We start from the raw sequence: 23,650 nt of genomic DNA, 5'->3' as shown, positions 1-23,650 counted from the left end.
GACGCACGCCGGAGGCCTGAAGCAGCGCGGACCCGACCCAGGTAATTATGCCACCGGGGATGGGGGGAGGCAACGGGGCAGCGGCGCCGGCAATGGGTGCCGCTGCCCCTTCTCTCCCCCTGGCTATCGGCGCCGATACCGATAGTCAGGGGGACAGAACGGGCAGCGGCGCCGATAGCCAGGGGGTGAGAAGGGCCGGCAGCACGGCTCTAGACCCCAGGGAAGGCAGGGGGAGAGAAGCGGGCAGCGACGGACTCTCTCCCCCTGCCTTTCCTGGGGCGGTATCGGCGTATAACACGCACATAGACTTTAGGCTAAAAATTTTAGCCTAAAAAGTGCGTGTTATACGCCGATAAATACGGTATATAAAGAAATCACCAAAAATGCTTAAAAAATATGAATAACATAAAAACTTGATTTAAACAATAGTTCATTTTCTGATGACACATTCAGAGGTAGATAGAGGAGAGAGAGGGACACATAACTTTTGTTCCAGACAACACAGTTTGTAGTCTGTTACCGTGGAGACACAGAAGTCTGCAAAGGAACTGTATACAAATATTTGTACTTGATACTCACAAACGTGTTTCTTTTTTTTTTAGTTTTAGACTCCTTGGGGGCAATAACAATTATAGAATATGGCACAGGCTTAAAAGAAAAATAGATTGAAAACTTAAAGGGGTACTCCGGTGGAAAACTTTTTTTTTTTTTTAAATCAACTGGTGCCAGAAAGTTAAGCAGATTTGTAAATTAATTCTATTAAAAAATCTTAATCCTTCCAGTACCTATAAGCTGCTGAATACTACATAGGAAATTCTTTTCTTTTTGGAACACAGTGCTCTCTGCTGACATCATGACCACAGTGCTCTCTGCTGACATCTCTGTCCATTTTAGGAACTGTCCAGAGTAGGAGAAAATCCCCATAGCAAACATAGGCTGCTCTGGACAGTTCCTAAAATGGACAGAGATGTCAGCAGAGAGCACTGTGTTCCAAAAAGAAAAGAATTTCCTATGTAGTATTCAGCAGCTAATAGGTACTGGAAGGATTAAGATTTTTTAATAGAAGTAATTTACAAATCTGTTTAACTTTCCGACACCAGTTGATTAAAAAAAAAAAAAAAAAAAAGTTTTCCACTGGAGTACCCCTTTAAAAAATGAGTTTTAAGGGCATCACTAATCCAGTGTACGGATGTGTTGACATCTTTGTTGGAGGCTTCATCAAGAGCAGTGTTTTCCAACCAGTGTGCCTCCAGCTGTTGCAAAACTACAACTCCCAGCATGCCCGGACAGCCTTTGGCTGTCCGGGCATGCTGGGAGTTATAGTTTTGTAACAACTGGAGGCACACTTGTTGGGAAACATCAATTGGAAAAAATAGCACTGTGGGTTTGCCAGCACCATTGCTATATGTGATAGGCCGGTTTCACGCAAGCACATTACATGCACAGATTTGCATCCATATTATGGGTGCAAGCCCCAGCCTGACTGATTCCAATTTGGGGTAATCAGGCATGAAGTTCAGCCCGGACTTGCGTCTGCAATACAGATACAAGAAAGTGCATGTAACAAGCTTGTGTGAATCCGGCCATAGAATGAATCCCGCACTGTACTGTGGTTTCCAATATAAATGTGAACAGAGGCTAAACTATGAATAAATCTCCCCAATGTTCTTACCGTGTGAAGATATTATTGTCCCTTCACTGTCACGTACCATTTGGAGTGTACATTGAGGGATGTGACTTAGCTTCTGGGAAGTGTCTGTGTGAGGAGAGGCCAAGACTCGGAGCTACAAAGTGCTAGAGACACAGCCAGATAAATCACATTAATATTGTCTTTCTGGCCGGGATGAAGGAACAGCGCAGTTAATGAACATTCCTGCGCCGACTTCACTGCGATGCCAAGCCTAATATTTGTGCTGAATTCAAAACAAGTGGATGGAGAGTAAATCCTGGGCCCGGCACACAATGTCTATATGAAGGACGCACCGAAATGTGAAGCCGCTATCCCGAATACTGTAATAAGATTCTACAACTTTCTAACAGATTTTATGTATAAGTTGCAAAATCACTTATCACACTCAGAGATTAAAATCAGTACCAGACTTAATGATCATTAAGGATAAGGGTTTTGTTACCGTCATCGCCCAGGTTAAAGCTCCTTGTAGTCTATGTGCTACTGTTTCCCGATAGTTACGTAGTAAAGTATGGACCGGAAAGTGCAGTCCTAATCTCACCAGCTCCCCTGTCCCTACCCTCGAGGACCCCTCAACTGGGAGACGGTCCTTTTCTATGCAGAGGGCAGGGTAGGAAAGTCAAGTCAGAACCAGAGACAAAATTAAAACCAGAATCATAGCCAAGTCCCCGGAGGTAACGTCAAAGAGTCAGAACTATACCAGAATGTGCTCCTATATGAACTTCTCATAGGACAGTATGTAAGATACATGTGAATAGATTCATAATTCCCAAACTCTTCTAAATACAGAGACTTGCTCACTTTTTCTTGTTGCGTTCAAGAAAAAAACTACTTATTAAGACGTATGAAAGTTGTGGAGCAGCCTCTGGGAGTTGGCAATGTATCCTACTATATGGAGTGTAGCGGGAAAAACAAACCCACAACCTTAGCACGAGCCACAAATTCTGGGTTTGTTTTACCAGCTACACTCTATATGGAACTATATATATAGTCAAAGGGCAGAACGAGAGTCAGAACCAGGAGGGACCCCCAAAAGGAGGAAACAAGCCAGGGGTCAGAATATAGAGGATTCAGATATCAGAAGAACAATGTGTGTGAAGCATCCAGAAGAAACAAACACAGGTGACTGTGTATAAATCTGGGGCCTGTCGTACCTGATAAACCATCCATGCTGTAGCTACAGAGCAACGCCATCGGCACCATGAGAAAGAGGAGACCGGGACCACCATTGTCCCTTGAGAGGTAAGTACATTTCACAGATGTTCTTATTGTAATAGAAATCAGCTCCCTATGCTGAGCTCGAGCCCACAATGAGCAGCCAGTCTTAATAAACAGAGCTGCAGTGTAGAGTATGGAGCCATACTCTCTGATGAGAAGGGCCGGCAATACTGAGCTGGAGTCACTGATCATGTCCTATACGGGTAGGCAGCACCAAGAGATAGCCAAATTGGAGTATACACAGTATTATTTATGGCTGCGCTGTTCTAGCATGTTGCTGCAGCCAACCGGGCTACCAACGTGTATTCCCCATGAATCATTATTTGCTTCATATTTATCTGGTTTTAATTTGTTTGCTAAAAAAATGTAACACAACCTTCAGTGTCGTAAATTAATGAAAGATGTCACAGAGAGGAGCTGTTCGTCTCAGCTTTATCCACCTCAGCTTCGTCCTCCTGTCCTCACTCCCTGCACACTTGCATTTCCCATAACAAAGTAAAGACTTCAGTGACCGTCCCAGTTATTACCCGCAGACGTTACAGGAATGTATGTAAACGTCAGCCCCGCTTTCTGCTGAAGGGAAGACTTGTTCCTTGGAAATCACCTTTCAGCTCCATTATTATTATTAAGTGCCGAGCACATCACTAGGGCATATGATTTACAAGACTTCAATTACATCATTATTTTCATTTTTTTTTTTAGGAATTTTGTTACTTTCAGAAAACTTAGTTTATTCACATAACAGTCATGTCTTGGTTTTTGCTGTGATTTTCTGAAACACTCACACTGTTTTGCCATGATTTTGGAAATCTTCCCTAATAATGGTGACATAACTACAACATAAATACACATAGATGGGAAAACATGGCATAACATGATCACTACATGATGTAAAGCTGGAGAAACATGGCATAACATGATCACTACATGATATAAAGCTGGAGAAACATGGCATAACATGATCACTACATGATGTAAAGCTGGAGAAACATGGCATAACATGATCACTACATGATATAAAGCTGAAGAAACATGGCATAACATGATCACTACATGATATAAAGCTGGAGAAACATGGCATAACATGATCACTACAAGATGTAAAGCTGGAGAAACATGGCATAACATGATCACTACATGATGTAAAGCTAGAGAAACATGGCATAACATGATCACTACATGATATAAAGCTGGAGAAACATGGCATAACATGATCACTACATGATGTAAAGCTGAAGAAACATGGCATAACATGATCACTACATGATGTAAAGCTGGAGAAACATGGCATAACATGATCACTACATGATGTAAAGCTGGAGAAACATGGCATAACATGATCACTACATGATGTAAAGCTGGAGAAACATGGCGTAACATGATCACTACAAGATGTAAAGCTAGAGAAACATGGCATAACATGATCACTACATGATGTAAAGCTGGAGAAACATGGCATAACATGATCACTACATGATGTAAAGCTGGAGAAACATGGCATAACATGATCACTACATGATGTAAAGCTGGAGAAACATGGCATAACATGATCACTACATGATATAAAGCTGGAGAAATATGGCATAACATGATCACTACATGATGTAAAGCTGGAGAAACATGGCATAACATGATCACTACATGATGTAAAGCTGGAGAAACATGGCATAACATGATCACTACAAGATGTAAAGCTGGAGAAACATGGCATAACATGATCACTACAAGATGTAAAGCTGGAGAAACATGGCATAACATGATCACTACATGATGTAAGCTGGAGAAATATGGCATAACATGATCACTACATGATGTAAAGCTGGAGAAACATGGCATAACATGATCACTACAAGATGTAAAGCTGGAGAAATATGGCATAACATGATCACTACAAGATGTAAAGCTGGAGAAACATGGCATAACATGATCACTACAAGATGTAAAGCTGGAGAAATATGGCATAACATGATCACTACATGATGTAAAGCTGGAGAAACATGGCATAACATGATCACTACATGATGTAAAGCTGGAGAAACATGGCATAACATGATCACTACAAGATGTAAAGCTGGAGAAACATGGCATAACATGATCACTACACGATGTAAAGCTGGAGAAACATGGCATAACATGATCACTACACGATGTAAAGCTGGAGAAACATGGCATAACATGATCACTACATGATGTAAAGCTGGAGAAACATGGCATAACATGATCACTACATGATGTAAAGCTGTAGAAACATGGCATAACATGATCACTACATGATATAAAGCTGGAGAAATATGGCATAACATGATCACTACATGATGTAAAGCTGGAGAAACATGGCATAACATGATCACTACAAGATGTAAAGCTGGAGAAACATGGCATAACATGATCACTACAAGATGTAAAGCTGGAGAAACATGGCATAACATGATCACTACATGATATAAAGCTGGAGAAACATGGCATAACATGATCACTACATGATGTAAAGCTGAAGAAACATGGCATAACATGATCACTACATGATGTAAAGCTGGAGAAACATGGCATAACATGATCACTACATGATGTAAAGCTGGAGAAACATGGCATAACATGATCACTACATGATGTAAAGCTGGAGAAACATGGCGTAACATGATCACTACAAGATGTAAAGCTAGAGAAACATGGCATAACATGATCACTACATGATGTAAAGCTGGAGAAACATGGCATAACATGATCACTACATGATGTAAAGCTGGAGAAACATGGCATAACATGATCACTACATGATGTAAAGCTGGAGAAACATGGCATAACATGATCACTACATGATATAAAGCTGGAGAAATATGGCATAACATGATCACTACATGATGTAAAGCTGGAGAAACATGGCATAACATGATCACTACATGATGTAAAGCTGGAGAAACATGGCATAACATGATCACTACAAGATGTAAAGCTGGAGAAACATGGCATAACATGATCACTACAAGATGTAAAGCTGGAGAAACATGGCATAACATGATCACTACATGATGTAAGCTGGAGAAATATGGCATAACATGATCACTACATGATGTAAAGCTGGAGAAACATGGCATAACATGATCACTACAAGATGTAAAGCTGGAGAAATATGGCATAACATGATCACTACAAGATGTAAAGCTGGAGAAACATGGCATAACATGATCACTACAAGATGTAAAGCTGGAGAAATATGGCATAACATGATCACTACATGATGTAAAGCTGGAGAAACATGGCATAACATGATCACTACATGATGTAAAGCTGGAGAAACATGGCATAACATGATCACTACAAGATGTAAAGCTGGAGAAACATGGCATAACATGATCACTACACGATGTAAAGCTGGAGAAACATGGCATAACATGATCACTACACGATGTAAAGCTGGAGAAACATGGCATAACATGATCACTACATGATGTAAAGCTGGAGAAACATGGCATAACATGATCACTACATGATGTAAAGCTGTAGAAACATGGCATAACATGATCACTACATGATATAAAGCTGGAGAAATATGGCATAACATGATCACTACATGATGTAAAGCTGGAGAAACATGGCATAACATGATCACTACAAGATGTAAAGCTGGAGAAACATGGCATAACATGATCACTACAAGATGTAAAGCTGGAGAAACATGGCATAACATGATCACTACATGATGTAAAGCTGGAGAAACATGGCATAACAAGATCACTACATGATATAAAGCTGGAGAAACATGGCATAACATGATCACTACATGATGTAAAGCTGGAGAAACATGGCATAACATGATCACTACATGATGTAAAGCTGGAGAAACATGGCATAACATGATCACTACATGATATAAAGCTGGAGAAATATGGCATAACATGATCACTACATGATGTAAAGCTGGAGAAACATGGCATAACATGATCACTACATGATGTAAAGCTGGAGAAACATGGCATAACATGATCACTACATGATGTAAAGCTGGAGAAACATGGCATAACATGATCACTACATGATGTAAAGCTGGAGAAACATGGCATAACATGATCACTACATGATGTAAAGCTGGAGAAACATGGCATAACATGATCACTACAAGATGTAAAGCTGGAGAAACATGGCATAACATGATCACTACATGATATAAAGCTGAAGAAACATGGCATAACATGATCACTACATGATGTAAAGCTGGAGAAACATGGCATAACATGATCACTACAAGATGTAAAGCTGGAGAAATATGGCATAACATGATCACTACAAGATGTAAAGCTGGAGAAATATGGCATAACATGATCACTACATGATGTAAAGCTGGAGAAACATGGCATAACATGATCACTACATGATATAAAGCTGGAGAAACATGGCATAACATGATCACTACATGATGTAAAGCTGGAGAAACATGGCATAACACGATCACTACATGATGTAAAGCTGGAGAAACATGGCATAACATGATCACTACAAGATGTAAAGCTGGAGAAACATGGCATAACATAATCACTACACGATGTAAAGCTGGAGAAACATGGCATAACATGATCACTACATGATGTAAAGCTGGAGAAACATGGCATAACATGATCACTACAAGATGTAAAGCTGGAGAAACATGGCATAACATGATCACTACACGATGTAAAGCTGGAGAAACATGGCATAACATGATCACTACACGATGTAAAGCTGGAGAAACATGGCATAACATGATCACTACATGATGTAAAGCTGTAGAAACATGGCATAACATGATCACTACATGATGTAAAGCTGGAGAAACATGGCATAACATGATCACTACATTATATAAAGCTGGAGAAACATGGCATAACATGATCACTACATGATGTAAAGCTGGAGAAACATGGCATAACATGATCACTACAAGATGTAAAGCTGGAGAAACATGGCATAACATGATCACTACATGATGTAAAGCTGGAGAAACATGGCATAACATGATCACTACAAGATGTAAAGCTGGAGAAACATGGCATAACATGATCACTACAAGATGTTAAGCTGGAGAAACATGGCATAACATGATCACTACATGATGTAAAGCTGGAGAAACATGGCATAACATGATCACTACAAGATGTTAAGCTGGAGAAACATGGCATAACATGATCACTACAAGATGTAAAGCTGGAGAAACATGGCATAACATGATCACTACAAGATGTAAAGCTGGAGAAACATGGCATAACATGATCACTACAAGATGTAAAGCTGGAGAAACATGGCATAACATGATCACTACAAGATGTAAAGCTGGAGAAACATGGCATAACATGATCACTACATGATGTAAAGCTGGAGAAACATGGCATAACATGATCACTACAAGATGTAAAGCTGGAGAAACATGGCATAACATGATCACTACAAGATGTAAAGCTGGAGAAACATGGCATAACATGATCACTACATTATATAAAGCTGGAGAAATATGGCATAACATGATCACTACAAGATGTAAAGCTGGAGAAACATGGCATAACATGATCACTACAAGATGTAAAGCTGGAGAAACATGGCATAACATGATCACTACAAGATGTAAAGCTGGAGAAATATGGCATAACATGATCACTACAAGATGTAAAGCTGGAGAAACATGGCATAACATGATCACTACAAGATGTAAAGCTGAAGAAACATGGCATAACATGATCACTACATGATGTAAAGCTGGAGAAACATGGCATAACATGATCACTACATGATGTAAAGCTGGAGAAACATGGCATAACATGATCACTACATTATATAAAGCTGGAGAAACATGGCATAACATGATCACTACAAGATGTAAAGCTGGAGAAACATGGCGTAACATGATCACTACATTATATAAAGCTGGAAAAACATGGCATAACATGATCACTACAAGATGTAAAGCTGGAGAAACATGGCATAACATGATCACTACATTATATAAAGCTGGAGAAACATGGCGTAACATGATCACTACATGATGTAAAGCTGGAGAAACATGGCATAACATGATCACTACATGATGTAAAGCTGGAGAAACATGGCATAACATGATCACTACAAGATGTAAAGCTGGAGAAACATGGCATAACATGATCACTACATGATGTAAAGCTGGAGAAACATGGCATAACATGATCACTACAAGATGTAAAGCTGGAGAAACATGGCATAACATGATCACTACAAGATGTAAAGCTGGAGAAACATGGCATAACATGATCACTACAAGATGTAAAGCTGGAGAAACATGGCATAACATGATCACTACAAGATGTAAAGCTGGAGAAACATGGCATAACATGATCACTACAAGATGTAAAGCTGAAGAAACATGGCGTAACATGATCACTACATTATATAAAGCTGGAAAAACATGGCATAACATGATCACTACAAGATGTAAAGCTGGAGAAACATGGCATAACATGATCACTACATTATATAAAGCTGGAGAAACATGGCGTAACATGATCACTACATGATGTAAAGCTGGAGAAACATGGCATAACATGATCACTACAAGATGTAAAGCTGGAGAAACATGGCATAACATGATCACTACATGATGTAAAGCTGGAGAAACATGGCATAACATGATCACTACATGATGTAAAGCTGGAGAAACATGGCATAACATGATCACTACATGATGTAAAGCTGGAGAAACATGGCATAACATGATCACTACAAGATGTAAAGCTGGAGAAACATGGCATAACATGATCACTACAAGATGTAAAGCTGGAGAAACATGGCATAACACGCTCACTACATGATGTAAAGCTGGAGAAACATGGCATAACATGATCACTACATGATGTAAAGCTGGAGAAACATGGCATAACATGATCACTACAAGATGTAAAGCTGGAGAAACATGGCGTAACATGATCACTACATGATATAAAGCTGGAGAAACATGGCATAACATGATCACTACATGATGTAAAGCTGGAGAAACATGGCATAACATGATCACTACAAGATGTAAAGCTGGAGAAACATGGCATAACATGATCACTACAAGATGTAAAGCTGGAGAAACATGGCATAACATGATCACTACATGATGTAAAGCTGGAGAAACATGGCATAACATGATCACTACAAGATGTAAAGCTGGAGAAACATGGCGTAACATGATCACTACATGATATAAAGCTGGAGAAACATGGCATAACATGATCACTACATGATGTAAAGCTGGAGAAACATGGCATAATATGATCACTACATGATGTAAAGCTGGAGAAACATGGCATAACATGATCACTACATGATGTAAAGCTGGAGAAACATGGCATAACATGATCACTACATGATGTAAAGCTGGAGAAACATGGCATAACATGATCACTACATGATATAAAGCTGAAGAAACATGGCATAACATGATCACTACATGATGTAAAGCTGGAGAAACATGGCATAACATGATCACTACATGATATAAAGCTGAAGAAACATGGCATAACATGATCACTACATGATGTAAAGCTGGAGAAACATGGCATAACATGATCACTACATGATGTAAAGCTGGAGAAACATGGCATAACATGATCACTACATGATGTAAAGCTGGAGAAACATGGCATAACATGATCACTACATGATGTAAAGCTGGAGAAACATGGCATAACATGATCACTACATGATGTAAAGCTGGAGAAACATGGCGTAACATGATCACTACATGATGTAAGCTGGAGAAACATGGCATAACATGATCACTACATGATGTAAAGCTGGAGAAACATGGCATAACATGATCACTACAAGATGTAAAGCTGGAGAAACATGGCATAACATGATCACTACAAGATGTAAAGCTGGAGAAACATGGCATAACATGATCACTACATGATGTAAAGCTGGAGAAACATGGTGTAACATGATCACTACATGATCTAAAGCTGGAGAAACATGGCATAACATGATCACTACATGATGTAAAGCTGGAGAAACATGGCATAACATGATCACTACATGATGTAAAGCTGGAGAAACATGGCATAACATGATCACTACATGATGTAAAGCTCTAGAAACATGGCATAACATGATCACTACATGATGTAAAGCTGGAGAAACATGGTGTAACATGATCACTACATGATGTAAAGCTGGAGAAACATGGCATAACATGATCACTACATGATGTAAAGCTGGAGAAACATGGCATAACATGATCACTACAAGATGTAAAGCTGGAGAAACATGGCATAACATGATCACTACATGATGTAAAGCTGGAGAAACATGGCATAACATGATCACTACATGATGTAAATAGACTCTTTAGGGAATATTTAGACTGAGCAGTGGTGATGAATTTTTATGTATGACTACAACAAAAATCACTAAAAAACACTGGTTTTCCTCTTGTTTAGCAAAATTGACATTTTGCTGTGGCTTTGCAGTGTCGCTGCATTATCACCATGTTTTGTGTGATGTAACTCGTGACAGCAAGTTGTGTAGTTCTCTCATTGGCAGTGTGGTGTTGCCACAGCATCTCCTCAGCTCCTCTCTCTCTCTATCGACAGGAAGTTGTGTAGTCCTCTCATTTCAGTGTGGTGTTGTCTCAGCAGCTCCTGTGTTCTTTCTCCCCAAGACAACACATTATTATTTGTTGTCTCAGGAGGTGTTGCTGGATCTTGTCCCTGAACTGTAGCCCCACCCCCTAAGTTTATCATGTGCCTTTTTTTATTGTTTAGATGCATTTTTTTTGTGCAAATATTTTTTTTTTTTATGCAAAAATACACAATCAAAAAGGACATGTAGAAAAGTGTTCTACGGAGACAGCCGGGGATGCAGAAGTCGTCCTTCAACACTGCTAAACTACAACTACTACCATCATGGGACAGAGTTTGATCCATGATGAAAGTAGTTGTAGTACCGCAGCGCTGATTGATGGCACTTTCACATCCCCCGCCTGCGGGACTTTTAGGACTACTACTCCCATCATGGACAGACTCCGTCCATGATGGGAGTTATAGTCTAGGGCAGTGTTTCCCAACCTTGTTTGGGTCGGGGCACACCTCAGAAATGTTTTTTTCCGCGGGGCACCCCTACCGAGGTTGACGAGCAAAAAAAAAACTGTACAAATTCCTATGCACACTGCATATATCTTATCTTGCATGTATCTTATTTTCCCCCACGTTAAGTTGGCAGTATAGTTCCCCCCACATTAGGTGCAGTATAGTTACCCCCACATTAGGTTGTAGTTCCCCAACATTAGGTCCAGTATAGTCCCCCACATTAGGTCCAGTATAGTTCCCCCACATTAGGCCCAGTATAGTCCCCCCACATTAGGTCCAGTATAGTCCCCCCACATTAGGTGCAGTATAGTTACCCCCACATTAGGTTGTAGTTCCCCCACATTAGGTCCAGTATAGTCTCCCCACATTAGGTCCAGTATAGTTCCCTCACATTAGGTGCAGTATAGTTCCCTCACATTAGGTGCAGTATAGTTCCCCCACATTAGGTCCAGTATAGTCCCCCCACATTAGGTCCAGTATAGTCCCCCCAAATTAGGTCCAGTATAGTCCCCCCACATTAGGTCCAGTATAGTCCCCCCCACATTAGGTCCAGTATAGTCCCCCCACATTAGGTGCAGTATAGTTCACTGAAGGAGACGCGCCGCTGGTAACACTTACCAAGTTGACAGCGCGCGTCCTTCTCGCTGCTCTGGTCCTCCACAATTGTTGCTATGGGCGCACGCATGGGACGTCAGTGATGTCCCTGCGTGCGCTACCTCCCGGTGGTCCCCGTGTTTTTAAAGTAAACGCTGGGCCGCAGGGACTTAATAGATGCATCCCTGTGTCCCGAAAGCAACTTTCGGGACACAGAGATGTCCCGCGGCAAAAACAACCGGCGGGTATTTTTCCCACGGCAAAAGCGCCCGGCGGGTGTTTTTCCCACGGCACACCTTACACTATGTCACGGCACACTAGTGTGCCACGGCACAGTGGTTGAAAAACACAGGTTTAGGGGCTGAGGTGCAGATTGCAGCAGGTCAATCCCTAGAGACCCGCAGGCTACAGGCTCCTGTATACGTTGTCAAAATTCATAATCCCCGCCGCTGGGACACAAGAGCTCTGATAGCTATTCACCAATCAGAGCACCGGTCTCCTGGTGGCGGGGATTATGAATTATGACAGTCTATACAGTATTCCCAGCCGGGAGCCGGCAGGGAGCGCAGTGTAGCCGCATGTGCCGCCGGCTTGTTAATTTAACAAATGCGGATCGCAGCGGGTCTCTGGAGAATGACCTGGTGCGATCTGCACCTCAGCTCCTGGACTATAACTCCCATCATGGACGGAGTCTGTCCATGATGGGAGTAGTAGTCCTAATAGTCCAGCAGCTGGGGATGCGCAAGTGTTTTTCTTTTCTTCTCATTTAAGATACGTGAATGCGGAGGACTACGTCAGATTCGGTGGACTGCGACGATGACCAACGTTTTTTTAATTTCAATATAATGGTTAACGAGGGCTAACCTCCAATTATTACCCCAGTACCCACCGCCACAGGGGTGCCAGGAAGAGCCGGTACCAACAGGCCCAGAGTGTCAAAAATGGCGCTCTTGGGCCTAGGCGGTAACAGGCTGGCGTTATTTAGGCTGGGGAGGGCCAGTAACAATGGTCGCCCACCCTGGTAACGTCAGGCTGTTGCTGCTTAGATGGTATCTGGCTGAGAATAAAAAGACAGTGAACCCTATGCATTTTTTTTTAAATAAGTAAAATGTGTGTGGTTCCCCAACACACATTTTTCCTGACAAAATGCAGGAAAAAGCTGTGAAAGTTTTTCTGGCGTTTTTGCTGGTGGACAAAAAACGTCAATGAAATCCGAGCCTCAAAGCAATAGAACAAAATCCCTGTGTCCACTTTTCCTGTGAGGTGCAGATCAGGTGTACAAATAGAACTGTTTGGAGATTTAGAACTTTGCACAAAATGTATCATGTGCCTTGCACAAGTAAGGTAAATTTGGTGCACCAAATTTAGACCAACCAAAATGATCCCCAAAAAACTGCTACCTACACCAACATTGATACATTTCCCCATACAGTGCAACTGGAGGCGTCTGAACTTCATTTGTAGTGAGCCGCCACACTACATTATGAAATTCAATATTCTTAGACGAAAACATGTAAGAAATGTCTTGAAGAAGCCTTTCCAGCTTCTGGGGGGTGGGGGTGGGGCGTCTAATTTTAAACATTACTATGCTAGAGGTCCCCTTTGTGACTCACGCCGATAACACATCTCCATGCTGCATCTGCCATAAATCAGCGCAACAAAAACAAAAAAGAATCGAGCAGGACAATATAATACAGATGACATCAAGGGTGGTAGGAATTCCCGAAAATATGACCCAAGCCGGGAGCAGCTGCCTGAAGCCCGGACACTACTGCATGCAGACTTTTTATTTTTGTAGAATAGAGCAGCGCCTGTCAGCAGACTAAGATTTATGTGATTGACTATATATATATATATACAAGGATTGTGGAGGGGAAAAAACCTCGCCAAATATTTACTTGACAGGGAGGTCGGAGACAACATCTAAAACGTCAAGTGAAGTTTTGTCCTGGATTAACTTAGGCTCTATAGTCTGTAATCGTCAAATCCAGTGTCTATGTAATATGGCGGCATCAACGTTTATGCTGAAACCAGTTGAAACCCTCAGTGATCAGAACATAGAGCAGTGTCTCCCAACCAGTGTCCCTCCCGCTGTTGAAAAACTACAACTCCCAGCATGCCTGGAAGGCCTTTCCTGCTACCCAAGGTCTCGTTCACAACATGTTCTGTGGCTATGTTGCTGATATGTTGAAAGGCTTTCAAAAAGACATTCTGACATGGACCATAGTATATCCAAGGACTATAAGGCCACGTTCACGCGGTGGAATTTCTGAGCAGAATCCGGCGGACAAATCCTGCTCAGAAAAAGTCTGTTGCAGACAAATCCTATGGTTTTTAATGGGATTCTGCTGCACCGTGAACATGGCAGGATTTCCGCAACAGAAACATCTGCCCCAGAAGTTCTGATTCCGGCCTCCGCAGAAAGAATTGATAAGCCAATTCTTTCTGTGGAAATCGCTCAGAAATGCATTGCCCTCTATGGAGATATATAAGTGGTCCTAGCGCTGGCATCGGGCATTTTCTGCTGGCGCCTTCTGTCTTCTGAAGGTCTGCCAGAATTTTCCGAGCGGGCATTCCACAAAAAAAATTTGTAAACATGCGGTAAGGGGTTTTCTCGCCCTTCATTAAAACAAAGCGCGCAAACCTACGTTTCTTGCTCCCCGCTACTCCCACTTCTTCTGTTCCCTGCTGAGCTCCTGTTCTTTTAGTGAGGGAGGTAAGTACGCACTTGTTATTGTTTTAATGCACTTTGAGGTGGTAAGGAGACTTTTCTATTTCCCTGAAATACCTTTTTCAATGCTGGGATTATACTTGTCAAAAAGCATAAAAAAAAAAAAAAACATACTTGATGTCAATAGGGAAATATGAAATATTTGGTGTTTTTCCACCCTGTTAGTGGCGTTTTTAGGCTCAGTGCTATTATTCCAAAATCACAGAATGCTGAGGGTATGGTGTTTTTTTTTTTTTTTTTTTCAGGAACTCTTGGGAGGAAAAAAAAATGCCCCAAAAAAACGCATGTATCTATATTTTTAATTGCCTTTTTTTGTCATTCTTTATTTTCCCCCTCAATTTTTCAATAAATATCCATGAGTATCACATGACTTGTAACACGTAAAAGAAAAAGTGAATACGCCAAAACATAACATTTTTGAAAAAACGCCACAAAAACTGCATCTTGGTCTGTTTCGAAATCTTATGTTTTATTTGCCAGACTCAAAAGCGTAATAAAGTACACAAGGTCGATAAAAGTGCATTATTGTTGCACAAATGTACTCTAGTGATCTGCTGGCGTAGGAATGCGTGTGAGCTTTTCACCCTTTTTTGCATTATCCAGGGATAATTTGCGCAAATTTATGAAGTGACATGTATAACATAAAAAATATTGTGCAACTGGGAAAGCCACACACTTGTGCAGCAGGTTTTACATTAATGATAAATTAATGCACTAACGATAAATTCCCCCCATAGTGTGGCTAATGTTAGGGCCTATGCAAGAAGAGGGGTCAAGCAGCAAGTTACTTCACTGTTGACAAATACACTGATCGCCTGGTATCATAATAAAACACACTAAATGTCTGATCCTCTCCTCAGTGCACCCCTACCGGGAGCTGTACGGAATATCAGTGACAACAAGCCTCCAGTGTTGGAGCAGCACAGAAGCCCCTGACACGTGTCTGGCAGCTCCTCACACGTTGGCTGCTAAAGAATGAAGTCTCAGTGGCACGCATACTGACAGAGGATGGAGCCAAGCGCAGCATTGTTCGTCTCCGCATGCGATGTGGACGGCACAAACCATCAGAAAAATGTAACGGTAATTACGCTCAGCCCTCGCTGGAAATCGCAGACAAGCTCTAATTGTTTCTGGTTTCATGAGAGACATTTAGTAAATGTTAGAGCTGATATGAATGGCAGCGGCTGAGCAGAACCTTGGCAGCGAGACAGATATTTGTAAGCTCCATGTGGACTGGAAATGTCAGTGCTGCTCGTACGCGCCATTATTCAGGAAATCCGCTCACTGTAATTACAGCAGAGGCGTGCAAGCACTGGGCGCAGACTGAGGGCACACACCCGCGATACCTCACCTTCAGCTCTATCAAACAACTAAATAGGATTGCATTTACCTGGGGGGTCACACCTTTACCTGACTATGCAACAAAGCTACAAGAAAGTGGGTGAAAGTTACAAGGAATGTATCACCTGGATTCTTTCCTTTTTTTTTCTGATTAGAACCAGATACTGAGATACTGGAACATCTAAACATCATAATCTGTTTATTTTTTCTAATTGTAATTTTTCTTTTTGATTTCATTTTTTTGTACATTATCAGGAGGCAGCCATCTTGCCTGTTTTTTTAAGAGCATTTCAAGATATGCTTTACAGCAAGCCCCATGGACATAGACAACAATAGACAGGAGCTGTCATTATAATGAATGGGAAAGGTGTCTGGGCATGCTCCGTGACCTTCACAGAGGTAATTCTATAGGGGAGGTTGAGCTGTGAGCATAACTATTATGTGTACCTCTGTTATCTATACACTGGTGTCACCTGTCACTGTAATCCTGTCTATGATGATAAGGAGGAGAGTGGTGAGAAGTGATCTGTACAGAACTAGAAGCCCCAGCTAAGTTTTAGGCCTAGTGGCCAGAATTGAAACTGCAAGATGTCAGGATCATTTTATAATACAGATAGGAGAATGAAACATTTGAAAAACATCGCCAAACATTCTTTCAAAATATGTTTAACATAATAAGTTGACACATTTCCTTTAAGAACTGAACTGTGGAACCATAGAGTCATAGGTGGAATGATGAGATAGAGTGTGTACAATGTGCAGCTCCTCAGATCATACTCTTAACCCCTAGAGGACACATGAAGTGAATCTATGTTATGGTGCCTCAGGACTTAGAGCACCGTGATTTACATTTACATCATGAACATGAAGTTAACGCAATATGTGCTGATAGCAGTCAGGACTATGGCGACCATTTTAGGACATAGTCAGCCGTAACTCCGTCCCATGTCAGGCGAAACAGCATCCCGCCTCCTCCCTCTGACCAATCGCCATCAGTCGTCAGCTGCAACTCCGTCCCCCGTGAGGCGAAAGAGCATCCCGCCTCCTCTCTCACACCAATCGCCGTCATCCTTCAGCCACAACTCCCGCATCCGAAACTCCCTTGTCCAAAACGCCGTCATGCCTCAGACACTTCTCCCTCGGATGCAACTTCCTGCGCATAGCAGAGCCGATGCTGCACAGCATGTATAGCACAGTCGAAACTGTGAAACTTGCACGTGTACTGCAGACACTACATGTGCTACAGAGTCTGTATAGCAGAACCGACACTGAATAGCGTGCACAGCAGAGCATAGTAGAGAGCCGACACTTACTCGGCTCTGCTACACGTCAGGAAGGCTTTTTGTCTGAGGGATGACGGAGTTTCGGATGATGGAGTTTAGAATGACGGAAGAGGGAGTTGCGGTTGACGCCTGATGGAGATTGGTCCGAGGGGGGAGGCAGGACGCTGTTTCACCTGACACGGGATAGAGTGACGACTGATGATGTCCTAAAATGGACACCGTTCAGGACCTTTACCAGTAATGGTGGACATCAGCGATCACACTGATTCCCACCAATAACCCTTTAGTTGCTGTGATCAAAACCCCCTAAAAGTTGCAGAAATGTTTTTGTTTGCAATTGGTTGTGCAAAAAAAAACATTTTTAAATTATGCCTCTCAAAAGGTGAGGAGGAAAAAAAAGAACACAAAAATTTTAATTGACTGTGTCCTCAAGGCCAAAATGGACTATGTCCTCATGGGGTTAAAGGGGTTTTCCCACTAACAACACTTGTTCTCTATGCACAAGGTCTTCTATTCTTAGGATCACGGGGGTCCCAAAGGTCAGACAGAACTGTGATTGTACACTTATTCCCTGTCCTGTGGATAGCAGATATCTGTTAATGGGGGGGGACAACCTCTAGTAAAAACTTCTCACCTATCCACAAAATAGGTGATGAGTTTCTGAATGGTGGAATCTGACTACTCGGACCCCCATTGATCACTGTTTTATGAGTAAATGGAGCATTCTCAACCTCCATTCACTGTCTTTGTCACTCCCATAATGAATGAACCAAGTTATTGTTTAGCATGTGGTGGGTGTTCCAGTAAATGGACCCTCCCCCCACCAATCAGATATTTATTAACTATCCTGTGGATATGTAACAAGTTTGGCCATATATGCTACTCTTAGGTCAGCAAAACCCCCAGCAGACGATCTAATGTACAAGATGTTCTTTCTGGAAACCTTGGTGTGGGGAGATACCCTTCACCAGAGGTGTTTGGCAGTGGACTTCTCCTCATTGATGACACAAGCCCACTTGACCGAACAGACCACACATGTCTATAGGAAATTTCTTATAAATAGCTATCGGCTGCATGTGCATTTGGCCAACAGTTACTTAAAGTGTTTGGCCGCAATTACACTTGGCCAGCTAGTTAATTAGACCACCATTGTTATGGAGTTTCCAGCCATGACACTGAATCTCAATCCAACAAAAGCTTCCCAATCTTGGCTTCCTTTTTCCATACACAGACTCACATACCTGGGAGCTTTATCATTCACTTTTATAAATGGGTGTTTTCATTGCTCCTAGCCAGGGAGAGTTCAATATTAAACTCAGCTGGAAGAACCAACGAACCTAATCGAGTACATATGGGCAAAAGAAGATCTGGATTACAAGGGCAAACTCTGTTCTAAACAATGTGCTTACAGACGCCAGAACAGATTCTTCTATTTAAGAACATTTCTTGAAAAAAGGATGTTACCTGGGGCATCTGGCAAGCCGAGATCAAGGACATTTAGATGGACATCTCTGAATAACTTGGCTATGAAATAGACATTAACTACTGGGTGGATGTCATGGAACCACAAGACCATTCAGCGAAGACACTGTGCGATGGACATATCTTAGAGGATGATGAATGGATCTAGAGCTTTTTTTCTTTTTTTGCATTTTTCATACCATGCAATATTGGATCTATAAAGGTTGTCATACAGCTTATTTGGAATACATATTCTAAAATGTCCAGTCCATTATTGAGGAACATAAGAATGCATACGAAAGTCTCCATATAGATGAGCTGGTTGGTTGACACATCAATACCAATGGGATTGAAGAAAAAACAACTACTATGGTAAGGCTTTTACCATGGAGGGAATGGCTCAGTCAGTGATAAGGGAAAGAAGAGTTTGTTCCCCTACGGATGTGAAGAAGCAGATGGCACTATGGGTGGCTGTTTTCATTGCCTCTTGTTCCAAACAACACATGTATAATCAACAACTGTTTATCCCTCTAGGGAAACAAATAGGCAATATGACAACATGGTCATCTTCATTGTCTGCATGGTGGCCAGCATTGTATTCTTGGCAGATGTCACTGGGAACTGTCTAACTCGTAAGGCTTCCATGTGTGCACATGTGTCCTGTCTACAGCCACCAACAGTATTGGGTTGAGGTAAAGAAGACTTGCATTGTGAAGACTGTTCTGCTTGGTTACACTGCAGGTAAACAAATGCTGCTCACCCAGGGTGACCCAGTGAAAGAGAAGCCATGTCACAACAATCTAACAGATTAGGTAGCATGAGACGGGGAAATGGGCAACTTTGTTTTTTTTTTTTACTTTTTACATACAGAAAAGTTGCAGTTGGTTTAACCTGATGAGGAGGTCACTCTGCTGACGGAAATGTGCTAAATCATTTATACCACAAATCAGCCAAGTGATGAAAGAACATCTGGACAAAGAAGAAACCCTACATTTACTGGTATCACCTCTCTGCTGGATGAATAAAACTGACATATCGAGCACATCACCCAACGTCAGTACGAGATCATGAGCTACTGAGAGGCAACGGGACCCAGAGTGACTCGAGAGGTTTATGAAATCCCATCAGAAACACTGAACTTTATACTATGCTAAGTTTCAGTTCAGTTTCCAAGTAATTTCTCAGACTTAGGATAAAGACAATAGATCTCTGTTTCCCAAACTATGGCTGTAAAGCTACAACTTTTATAACAGCAGGAGAAGACTGCAGTAGATACACATTCATATATATATATCTGCTATATATGATGTAAATCCTCTTGACTGCACAAGGGATCTCCCTGAGTTATGGCTCTTTTCAGGTTCCAACCTCTTAGTACTCCAGAGTACCTCATAACCAGGCTATGGAACAAAACACCTCCACATTCTGGGGCACAGACAACCATACACCCCTAGGGAGGCTTATATCGTGCGGGCTAAGTAACACAGCCATAACTTTAACATATACAAATTAGAAGATACTTTTTTTATAGATTTCCCCTTTAACTGGACAGAGAAAACCCATTTTTAGATATCGTGTTATAGAATTCTGAGTTACTACGTGGGGCTCCCTGATCAGGACACTAAGCAGAGCAGAAGCTACAGGGCGGCCCAACATACCCTTCATTTCAATGGAAATTGGGTAATGTTTCATTTTTCGTTGGATGACGCCGCCTTATTCAGGATCCTCTCAATGCTCCTCATCCTCTTATCTCTGTGACAGCATCAGTATGGATACAGGTAGATGAAGGAGGATTAATAGATACCAAAAATGTAATTTACCTTGTCCTTTAATTCCAAAAGGAGGCAAATATTCCCTGATTTTTCCCCATTTTCTGAAGGAATCGTCAAGAAACATTGGTGCTGGTCTGGAGAACCTACAAGAAAATGAGAAAAGAATTACATCAACCTGTCTTCTAAATGCATAAAGATAATTGACCTGAGTGCAATCACACGGCATCGCCGACAGTAACTCAATCACAAAGCTGTAAAATTCCTCTAATCCAGCACAATCCGACAGGTGTCAGATTATCAGATGTCACAGATCAATCACATACAGAATCCATCCTGACATAACACTTCACTACACCTGTATCCAGTCTAGATAATTGTTTGTGACTGATAGATTTGTGCTGCTGAGACAACTGCAACAAATCTTCAGCTTTGAGAAGTATTCTTTAAGGATAAAGGGGTTATCCTAGTTTTAGATTTTTTTTAAAGGGCCCTAAATGCATTAAAATAACAAAGCAGCAGTTACAAACCTCTACGCTCCCGTCCTGATCCTCCATTTAGGCAGGTAACCACTGCAGCCAATCAGTGGCCTCTGCGGTCAGATGCTGTACTCCGGGCATCATGGCTTCCATCACTGAATGGTGATGCCCAGAGTATGGCACGTTACGACTGAGACCATTGATTGACTGTGCAAGTCATGTGGCCTTTACTCCAAAAAAAAGACGAGCCTGAACAGGGGATCAGCGCAGGATCGGAGAGGTGAAAAGCTGCTGCTTTGTTATTTTAATTCATTTGGGACAATAAAAAAAAAAAAACAACAAAACCTAAAACCTGGATAACCCCTTTAAACTTTGTCTTCCTAAGGTTGGGTTTATACTTGTAAGTTTTTGGGATATCTGCCATTTAGCAGTTTTTAAGCCAAAGCCAGAAATGGATCCAAGAGAAAGAAGTATAAATCCTGCACTTATTCCTTTTGAATCCACTTCTGGCTTTCGCTCAAGTGTAAACCCATCCTGGCTTGTGTCACATGTATCGGTGTACGTCCATAATACAGACCTGACAAATCATTTTATCAAAATATCACTAGTATTGCATCAATATTTCTGTACAGTAAATGTCTCTTTCAGCCAGGATATTGTAGATAGGGGAGAGATAATTCTCTTCTACGGCGCTCTCCTCTGGAAGATCTGGAGTGGGATTTAAGCAATTAACTGGCAAAAAATATATTTATTAAGAGCATGCAAGTAAAGCGACACGTTTCGAGGGGCAGGACCCCCTCTTCGTCGGGTTTTCTCAGGCAGGATATTGAACTATTCTCCGAAAAACTGGTGCAAAATACATGAAATACTGATGATATACAGATGCAATAAAGATCCATTATGGAACACACATGGAAGCATCTGTATTTCTTTCAGTCCCTCTTATCTCTATCTAAAAAACAGATAACAATAGCAAACATTGAGCTTTAAAAACAGAAGCATATTTTATGGGTGTTTTGATGTCAATAGCCCCATAGATTAACATGACCTTTATATAACAATCCACAAAACACAGACGTAAGGGCCCAGCCACATTGCAGAATTTCCGCAGGAAAAAAAATCAAGATTCAAGACATGGCAAAAGAATGAAATTCGCTGGACTGCACTGCTGTCTATAGTGACGGCGCATGTCTGCGCAGCGCCTATAATTTCCCTGCAGGAAGAATCTCTACCTGGAACATCTCGGGGCAGAGTTTGAGCAGTGTGGACGGGGCCTAATACAGTTACTACATACACAGTAGTTTAAGGCCTAGTTCACATGAGCATATGTCTGTAATATGGATCCAAAATACAGACGTATTGCTTCAGTATGGCATCCTTATTTCAGTGTAGAAAATACTAAAAGGCGGCTTTTTGGCAGAAAATAGGACAACACATGAATGCAGCACAGATAAAATACAGATCAAATATGGATGCATCTGCATTTTAATTCAAACTTACAAAGAAGTTTATGGCCATTTCATGCATGATACCTTTTAAAAAATATAGATGTATTTGGAAGCACACTGGTTGGGAACCACTAGCCTTTGGCTATCCAGGCATTGTGGGAGTTGTAGTTTTGCAACAGCTGGAGGCACAATGGTTTGGAAACACTGGCCTAAAGCTGTCTAGACATGCTGGGAGTTGTAGTTGTAGGAGTTGGAGGCACCCTGGTTGGAAAACACTGACATAGACCCATAGATTATCATTAGCTCTATATTATTGTCCACAAAATAGGGATGTAATAAAGATGCTAAATACGGTCAAAACGGGAAAATCCCTTTAATATCAGGGACCAGGGATGTCGTCTCCATTGATTTAAACACTTGTCTCGCGGATGATTAACAAGGAAGTCAGCCAGAGTTTGGACAGATGTCCTCAGTGTTATCACAGATAAGGTCATGAAAAAAGCAAGAAATGAAGGCCGTGAATCCTTCCCGGGGGACCCATCGTCTCATTTTAGGAACCTTG

At 41.4% G+C, this 23,650-nt stretch overlaps 1 protein-coding gene across 5 annotated transcripts in view; it reads right to left on the bottom strand.

The window, feature by feature from the left end:
* Window positions 1-23,650, bottom strand: part of ST3GAL3 (ST3 beta-galactoside alpha-2,3-sialyltransferase 3) — a 298,525-nt gene that overhangs the window by 29,985 nt on the left and 244,890 nt on the right. For all 5 annotated transcript variants that reach the window (XM_056533074.1, XM_056533073.1, XM_056533075.1 and 2 more), the window contains one exon: window positions 21,213-21,307. In XM_056533074.1, coding sequence (XP_056389049.1) covers window positions 21,213-21,307 — 95 coding nt within the window. The remainder of the gene's footprint in view (window positions 1-21,212; window positions 21,308-23,650) is intronic.

The sequence above is a fragment of the Hyla sarda genome, chromosome 7 (genome assembly GCF_029499605.1).
Source record: "Hyla sarda isolate aHylSar1 chromosome 7, aHylSar1.hap1, whole genome shotgun sequence".
NCBI lineage: Eukaryota > Metazoa > Chordata > Amphibia > Anura > Hylidae > Hyla > Hyla sarda.
This window is presented reverse-complemented; position numbering and strand designations above follow the sequence as displayed.